The following is an 8,960-nucleotide window of genomic DNA, read 5'->3' as shown; positions in this document are numbered from 1 at the left end:
AAGGAACCGCTGGTGAATGCTGAGGAAAAGGGAAAGCAAATGGCAGAGCGAAGGCTGCTGAGATGTGAAGAGGGACTGGAAGAGGCTGTGACTGCACTGCACTCGCCCTCTTCCCAGCGAGGTTTCCCCACCCCGTCCTGGGTGGGATCTCCACGATCCTGCTTAAAGCCAAGCAGGCGGGCTTGGAGCCCGGTCGCCCCAGGCAGGGTTTGCTGGCTTGCAGGGACACGGGAATAACTTCTGTGCAGGGCAGTGACACGGCTCGGTTCGCTCTCCCCATGGAAGGTAGGAAGAGGTTTCTTTTCTTCCCTTGCTTGTTCTGCACCTCCAGTGTTATTAACCAGAAAATAGGGTGAGAGCTGCTTGGGGGCTGGCGTGGCGAAGGTGTGGGTCCAGCTGCTCCCTCTTGGTTGCAGCTCTTGTGCTCCTGCAGAGTTAGACAGAAAGCGGGAAGTTTTTCTGCTGACAGATTTTATTCGGAATTTCGAAAATAAAATGCAGTTATCGGAAACTGTGAAACCCTGAGCGTCCCCAAGTCAGGGCCAGGGCCCCTCACGCCGCGCCTCAGCCCGAGCCGGGCCGGCTTCGCCTCTGGGGGGCAGCAGCCGCCTGCGCGGCGCCCACACGGCCGGGCCCGGGGCTGGGGCGGCTCGGGGTGACCCCGGCCCGGGGAGCCCGGAGCGGGTGCCTCGGCAGGAGCTGGGTGCCCCCGGCTGGAGATGGGTGCCCCCGATAGGAGCTGGGTGCCTCGGCAGCCGAGGCTGCTCCCCGCCGCCTCAAGGGGGCCCTTTCGGCAGGGCCACCGCGGGGACTGGAATCGCGTTTCTCGCCCTTCGCCCCTCTGTAAATAAATCAAGCTGAGTTTTCAGCCCTCTGTTTGAAGGTGCACTCCGGCCAAGTTTCGAGTCGATTTATTTCTCGTTGTCTTGCGTCGCCCTGGCAGCATGCCGAGCGCGAGAGGAAACCGATCGGCTGCAGGACGGAGCATCTCGCTCCGCACGGGTCCTCCAGGCAGTGGAAAACATGCATTTTGTTAGGGGAAAAACACTTATCTTTCAGAAATGAGTCAATTGATGGCATAGGCTATAAATCATGACAAGAACGGGCAGTGTTCCTAGACTGCGCCGAGAGGAATTCACCACAGGAACGCTTTGCACTTGAGCGCTGACACAACGAGCGTGGGGCAGGAGGGCCTGGTTTGTGTGGGCAGGGGATTGCGGCTCCCCCACGGGTAAATGGTGGTGAATAAGCAGCTGTTTCAGGCATTAAAACAAAGTTTTCTGACAGGTGGAAGACGAGAGACAGGTCCTGCTGACACCTCAGTATGGTTCTTCCTGTGGTGCCAGATGTCTCACGGCTGCTGGAGCTGGGATGACCTGAGCATCTCGGTGCAGCCAGCAACCCGAAACACCCTAGGCAGGCCTGATTTCAGCCACCTGGGTGCCAGGGAAGCCTCAGCACCATGCTCCTCATGGCTGCTGGCCTCGCCTGTTGGCGGGGACAGGCCCCACTGGGTACAGGGGCTGTGGTCGGGTGGCAGGGAGCTCCACAAAGGAGCTGCTGCTCATGTGCTGCATGACAGCCGCCAGCTTTCCTTCATGGATCCTCTCCAACAAGAGCAAGGACCCTCTGAAACCTGACCTTCTTCTCTCAGTTTTACACACTGTAGTAATTGCTCCTCTCCTCTGTCAGTGAGCAGCACGGTTACCAGATGATATCCTTGACTTATGCAGCCTAGCCTTGTATGATGGGGCCTTTCCATTTGTTAGGCAAAGCCTATTGGTTTAATTTCTGTCTCATTATTCAAGCTAATATTGAATAGGCTACTGATGGTGGCGCATGAAATTAAATAGTGTGGAAAAAAAAGGCTGACGTGAAGTAAATTCTTGTAAAGGATGGGCAGGGGGTGGAGGTGAACATGCAATGCCCTGCGGTGCCACAGTCACTGCTCCACCTCGCTGGCTGAAGGCGGGGTTTTGGGCAGCGCTGACAGGGACACCTGAGCTGGTCACACACCAGCAGCGATGGCTGCGAGGGGACACGGGCTGGAAGCCACGTCAGACAGCAAATGGCCAAGCTTGTCTCAAACCCACGTCACTCTCCTGCCACTGCACAGCCGTGCCTCTGGAGGTGACACCGGCAGTGTGGTTCCCTCGATGGTTACCTGGGACAGGACGTTCCCCACCTACTGCGAAGGACATGAGAGCTGTCTGTCATGGTGGATTTACAATCCCATCACCAGCTCCTCTCAGCCTGAACAGAAATAGGCATCGTGTTCAAGTTTACACATAAATATTAAATTATGTGTAAAGAGGAGTCTGAAGAGTCTGTAATGTGAGCTGTGGCTGATTGTCCAGGGATGGTGCCAAGCACCTGTCACGTACAGCCTCCTCTGGGCTGTCGGGGTCCTTGCCACTAGGTGTCACAGCCTGCTTGGGTTTGCAGCAGGGGACCAGAAGTGTCACCAGCGCTGGGGACCCTCGCCCAGAGCAGGCAGCAAAGCTGTTCCTAAAGTTGTTCTGTTGGAGCAAAGTGAACAAAGAGGAGCTTTATGGCTCCTTGTTTCTTTTCGAGCATTTTGGAAGCGTTCTGAGATCACACATGTTGTTTGGCAAAGCCAGTGATGCCACCAGGTGAACAGAAAAGTCCCCTTGCTGCCAGCCCCATGGGACCCAGCCACTGGCAGGCTTCCAGCTGCCCTCCTTCTGCTGCAGCAAATGGCAACCTCCATCAGCTGCAGGTAATTTAGCAGAGCACCCTATGTGTTTTTCAAAAGCTCCTCATCGAAAGGGCCACGTTTCTTTGTCAGTCCCACTTGCACAGGCAGGAGGCAAAAGGAGGGCAGAGCCTGGGCAGATGTCTGGTGCTGGACTCCGTGTTAGCCATGTCAAACAGCTACGTATAGGTGCACGGGAACCCATGCTGACCGTATGCTTCCTCTCTGGTCTGAGCAGAATCTGTAATCAGTTTGACAGCACAGGGAAGGATAATTCTGCTTGCTTTTTGGCTGAACATTGTACTGAACAACAGTAGAATATAAAGTGACAGGGCTGGGCTGGCTGATGCTGGGTATGCAAGTCATATGGAAAGCTTCTTAAAGTTTTATTAAAAGCGGGTATATTGTTAAAAGACTAGAAATAAGGTGCAGTGTGAAGGGTTTGCTGGATAAATAAGTGAATTGCAGTGCTTAAAACTTCCTGGTGGAAGCGATTTACATGCAGACCCAAGGCCACCCCAGCACCAATAATCATGCAGTTTTTCAGTGAAGTGCGCCAGGGAAGTAAATACAGGAGTCATTCTCCATCAGAAATGAAATGTTTTTGGTGATCTCAAACTGAACAAATAGTACATTCCGGTGTTACCTGGGCTATTCATTTCTCCTGTCTCAGTGTGTGTAGCATTGCTCATCTTGATTCCAGGACCAGCCCAGCCTGAGCAGGGACGTCCCCTCTGAACACTGGTGTGCAGCCTGGAAGGCAGCTCTGGGACAGGACCCAACTCCTTCCTCGCATGTGGGGACGTGTGGCAGAGGTGGGTGCGTTGTGCAGGAGGCAGGACCACGCTCTGCACGTGAGAGGATGGGAGCTGCCACCCACCCCAGTGCTGCTTCCTTCTCCTCATGTCCAGCCAACAAGGCTCCTCCCGTGCTGTTTCTGCCAGCTCTGGAAGCATGTGCATTGCTTCATGACTAAGTGCTGTGATAGGGTGTAAGGTTATTTTTTTTAAAGGATCCATAATTTCATAAAAAGAAAGATTCCTAGCAGGCCTGTACATTTCTGAAGCTACCCAGAAAGAAAACTCATTTTGAATTTCAAATGTCCTTCAATCCACAGCAGATTCGTTCTTGCACTTGCAGCCCTGCTGATGCTGCGGACCCAGTGTCCCTCATCAGAGCAACGTAGTGGAGGGCTCTATACGTTCAGTGCTTTAGCTGATTAAGCTACTAATTACTGAGGCTAAGAGAGTTGTTTGACGCAGCTGGAAGGAGAAATTGCAGGGATTTGCCTTGAACTGTTTCCAACCTGATCGGACATTAAACAAAGAACTCGGGGAAATTTAAATGACAGCTTGTGACGGGCATGTCAGACCCCGTGCTGCAAGCGTACTGAGGGCCTCACCCTGCTGCAACAGACACGATGGATGTGGGACAGCTGCAAACCATTCCCTTCTATTCATTTTCACCACAAGTCTTTCTGAGCAGTAACACGTTAGCATTTTGCTGTGTCTGGGGTTGCCTGGTTTCAGCTCTGGGGAAGTGGCGAGTCCTCTCCGGGTTTCGGAGAGGCACGGCTTCGCTGTGCGGTGGGCTGGGAAGGCGGGTGCTCGGGAAGCATGCAGAGAGACGAGGCAAGGTGAGCTGCATCTAAACACCAGGAGAAACGGCTTTCTGGGCCGTCTCCTGAGTTTGCTAACCCTTAACAAGGTCCTCGTGGAGGAGACAGCGGTGTGTCTTCATGTCCAGTTTGTTGGTGGCTCTCAGGGGCTGGCCTGGGCCACGTTGCCCTTCCCTGGAATAAATACCCCAAATAATTCGAGGTAATAAGAGCACAGCCCCCCTGCAGAGGCTGGAGCTGGTGGCTGGGGTGTCCGCATGAAGGCTCACCAGTGAGTGCAGGTGGGACCTTCTGCCCCAGCCCCGCGTTGCGGCCAGCAGGAGAGGAATGAGGGAATGAGGTCTTCTCCTGCGTGGAGGTGAAAGTGGTGGCGCTGGAGGGTGGCATTTCCTAACAGATTTGATTCTTTGGGATGGTGCTGGGACTTAGAAGGCTTTGGGGAAAAAAAAAAAAAAGAAAAAAAAAAGAACCACCAGCTTGCAATTAACATAAATCTAATTTTCTGCAGTTATTACCAATCTCAGATTAATTCTGCAGCATGACGAAACTGCTGCGAGGCCCTCACACTGGCATGTTTAATGCATGCTGGCGTCTATACTGGCGTATATATTAAACATCATTTCCAGGCACATTAGGGCTTCTTAAGCAAAGTGCAGATAACAACTCTGGGTGCTCTGCGGGGGGAATATGTGAGTGCAGAAGCATGCAGATCCCTGCCTTTCCTTTTGTACGTGTATTTTTTCACTCTTGTGCTGTTCTGGCAACCCCAGATGTGTCAGCATTTGATTTACACCAGCGGAAGAGCTGAATCCGGAGCCTGGCAAGGAAAACTCCCCAAGCAAATCCCTCCTGGCACCCTGCACGCTCTCGTGGCACCCTCTGGCCTGGCTGGGCTGGGTTTGGTGCATGCAGAGCTCACGGGGCTTCTGTGCCTGCTGTGTCCGTCCTTCCCATGGCAAGGGACTTGTAGCACGGGTCAGGCTCCTGGTGGGCAGAGCTCATCCACCTGAGGAAAGAGAAATTCCTCGCTGGGGCCTTTACTGTGAGCAGTTGGATGGTGGGGAACTGTTCTAGGGGCCAGTCCTTGCTGGATGAGGAGGCTGTGATGATGCCCCAGAGCCAGAAGGTCTCCAAGAGGAAACGAACCCCTAAAAACCAGCTTTGTGCCTTGTAGAAGTGCCCAGGAGAGGAGCTGCCTGATGTCTATGAGAAAGAAGTATCTGGGAGTGGTCTCAGTGGAGGAGAGGTTCCTCGATGAGTTCTTCCATTCGGCTCCATGGCTGTGGGGTGGTTCCTCCACCGCCTGCTGGCCGGACCTGGGATCCCTGTAGGCACTGCTGTAAGCGGGAATAATGGGGGCGTGCTGGCAAGGAACTGGAAGGACTTTGACATCCTACAACATCTTTAATGGGCTGCTGAACAGTTCAACACAACTTAGGCATAACCTCCAGAGCACACAAGGCAATCGCAAGGTATGGGATCCACCCCTCGGGTTGTCCTGAGGTCACTGCAGGAGCTGGCACACGAGCGATGTCCTGGTGCCAGGAGAAGCGAGTTCGCGATGTTCGGGGAGGAGAGGTCAGCTCTCTTCCTGTTCAGATGTTTTCCAGAAATGCTTGAGCATTTTAGTGGAAAAACGAGTGAGGGAACAGGAAATACTGCGGTGCCATCGGTACGGTTGTGGCAGCGGGGAGGAGAGGCGAGGTGTCAGGCAGGGCTGGTGAGCACGCTGCGGGGCCAGCAGCTCACGGGGCTCGTCGGTGCTGCACACAAGGAAGTGCTTACCAGCAGGGAGCAGCAGCCTGGACATCTGAGCCAAGGTGCTGGGCTTCTTTCATCTCAGGTCCTACAAACACGGCACCAGTGTTCAGATGTGGCCTTCAAGCCTTGAACTTTTAGTATTTCCACCAGTGGACAGTGAAAACTGTGCCACTAAAATCCTCAGTTTCATGGAGTGTAAGTCAGTAGCAGACTTTCCAGTGCCAGGTTATTCATGATGAAATTAGCTGTTCGTACCTACTGCCAGCCCTGCTCTCGGGTCTTTCTCCCTTTCAGCAAATTTATGCTCATGTTCATGCCCTCCCAATGCCTCCTCTATCCCCAGCTTCACAAACCTTCCAAGCATGGTCTGCTTGCTATTACTTATTGCTAAACTTGAAGACAGGAGCTACTTTTTTCTCAAACACAAAGGAGATTTGGGAGCCTAAATTCCATTCAAATTCACCTCAAGCAAGTTTTGACGGAGCTCAGCGAGCCTAAGAAATGCAGATGCTCCTGAAAATGTCACCCTCGCTGTACCTGCAGGGTCTGACATTACCCAGCCTCCTGGATTTGCATGGCAAGCTCCCTGTGCTGCCGGGCCAGCCTGCTTGCTGTGAAGCTTGCCGAGCTGTGAGCGTGCACACACTGGATGTACGCTGATGCTGCAGGGGGAGAACGCCTCAGAGTGAAAGCCACTGTGCATTTCAATGTCTTCGTCAGAACTTAGTTCATCTCTGCCCGAAGCTTCACAAGAGCAGCTCCCTGAGCTCCCGGGGGCGGTTTCGGAGGGGCTGTGCGGTGCTGCTTGCTTTCCCGTAGTCCCCTCCTTGTTCTGTGCCGGGCAGAGACGAGACACTTCATCAGGGAGCTGTGTCCTTTTGAAGAGAGATCTCCTGAAGAACGAGTGGCCAAGGGAGAGGTGTGGGCAGAGCTTGTTACAGCACTAGGGTTGGCCCCTGGCTGTGACAGGATTTTTGAGAGAGTTTTCTCTTGGCCATGTCTGTGTAGTGAACAGTCGTGTTCAGCTTTATTAGGAGATTACGGTGACATAACACGGGCAAGACGCAGACCTGTTTTCTGAATATTTTACGAACTTGCTGCTTAGGTTTCTCTGTGTGTTATTTGGTAGTGAGCACAGCTTGGAAAAGCAGCCAGTCCGGCTTTGACCCTAAGACCATTCCGGGAACAAGCAAACACAAATAACCCTTTCCTAAAAATGTTCTCTGCAACCCCGCCCTTGAGAAACGGTCTTCTCTGTAACGATGCAAGTCTGGACAGCATTGGCAGTCGAGGGCTGAACTTTAGCTCCCGTCCATGCACAGCAGTTACTTTTATGGTACCGAGAGCTCCCTGGAGGCAGGGGGCGAATTGCTGAGCGGCCACGTGCTGCCCGGAGCAGACGAGGATTGCAGCATCTGGCTGCTTGGCCCTGTGACCGAATTAAAGGCTGGGGGCTGGGGGACAAGAGGCTGGCGTGTGGCCTCCGTGACGGCAGCGGCAGGGTTTTATCCCCACCAGAGCTCCTCTCAGGACACGGAGGGCTCCTCTCTGTACCCGTGTTGCAAAGGGTTTAAACTGCAAGATCTGTGAGCTGCCCTTATCACATCAGCGCTGTGAGCAGGTGCAGTCTGCACACCTGCAACCAGGAGCTCTGCCATGCCAGTCACTTCTCTGAATTGGTCTTTAGTGCTCCTTGGCAGTGAAAAAAACATAGAATTAGGCACCGCGTGATTTCCACAGATACTCTAACTTCGACATAGCGAGCCCTTAAACCACTGACAGAGTGATCTGACTTCAGTGGAGGCAAGGGTGGAAACAGAATCGAGTGGTTCCAAAAAGAAAAGCCATCAGACCTCAGCTGTGTTCTGATTATTTTCTTTTAATTTGCTTCCTTCTCATTGCTTTTTTTCTTAATACAGAGACATAAATAATGTTAAATTCCAGATCACCCCTGGGTCTGAAATTTAGCTGTAACAAGGACTCCTGCCAATTTTTACAAAAGGATTTTGCTAACATGAAAGAAAAATAGCTCATCCATAATAAATGCTTCTCCTGACCCGTCTTCTCCTTTTGCATTTAAGGTCAACCATCTCTGAAAGGGGAAAAAAAAGTTAAAGGATATGCAGAGAGTCAGCTGCAACAACAACCCAAACCTCTGGATGAAGGTCTTCCCATCAGGGTTTGGAGTTTTAGACTGCTCACAGCTGCCACTGCATTTTTTCCTTGGCCTGAATAATGTAAATACTGGGCTGTGTAGTGCTTTCCTTTACACTGGTGTAACTCTAGGTTAAAGCTTAAACCTCGACTTGAACATGCACACATTTTATCCCTGGGATCTCAGCAAGACAGCATGCGATATAAAATTAATCATGGGTGTAAATCTATGCAGGACTTCTGCCCAGTTCTGCAAATTTGACTTCAGACGACCTCAGAGCAGTTCCTCTGGATTTTAGCTTGTGCAACCCAGGCAGAATTTGGCTGATACTTTCTGCTCTACCCATGATACTGGCCAAGAGCAGCTGTTTGGTTACAAAGTGATCATTTGGAAATTCTTCCATTGTACTCTTTTTTTTTTTTTAGTGATACGTTTCTCTGTCCTGCCAGAGAAAATACCTACAGGTTTTATAATCAGTTTATTCTGCTGCTGAATTGGTGATGCACTTAGAAGGGCTAACGTAGATGTGCTTTGTGCAGGTATCTCCACCTTATAACTCCTTTCTCCAAGGCCATGCCCTCACGATTCAAAGCAGGAGTGGAGAATAATTAAGATGTGGCGGGAGCTTGCTGGATATGAAATATCATCGTGCAGTGGCCAATTTAAAATTTTACCCATGGCTACGTGAAGGTGCTAAAACGCAGTTGAAA

At 52.0% G+C, this 8,960-nt stretch overlaps 1 protein-coding gene across 1 annotated transcript in view; it reads left to right on the top strand.

Moving 5' to 3' along the window:
- The first annotated feature begins 239 nt into the window (after positions 1-239).
- The window catches only part of LOC116494857 (rho GTPase-activating protein 7-like), a 40,300-nt gene continuing 31,579 nt past the window's right edge, over positions 240-8,960 (top strand). The window contains exon 1 of the mRNA XM_032196967.1: positions 240-285. Within this exon, the coding sequence (XP_032052858.1) occupies positions 279-285 (7 nt within the window). The 5' untranslated portion in view covers positions 240-278. The remainder of the gene's footprint in view (positions 286-8,960) is intronic.

The sequence above is a fragment of the Aythya fuligula genome, chromosome 14 (genome assembly GCF_009819795.1).
Source record: "Aythya fuligula isolate bAytFul2 chromosome 14, bAytFul2.pri, whole genome shotgun sequence".
NCBI lineage: Eukaryota > Metazoa > Chordata > Aves > Anseriformes > Anatidae > Aythya > Aythya fuligula.
Note: the sequence above shows the minus strand (reverse complement) of the source record. Positions and strands in the feature narration are given on the sequence as shown.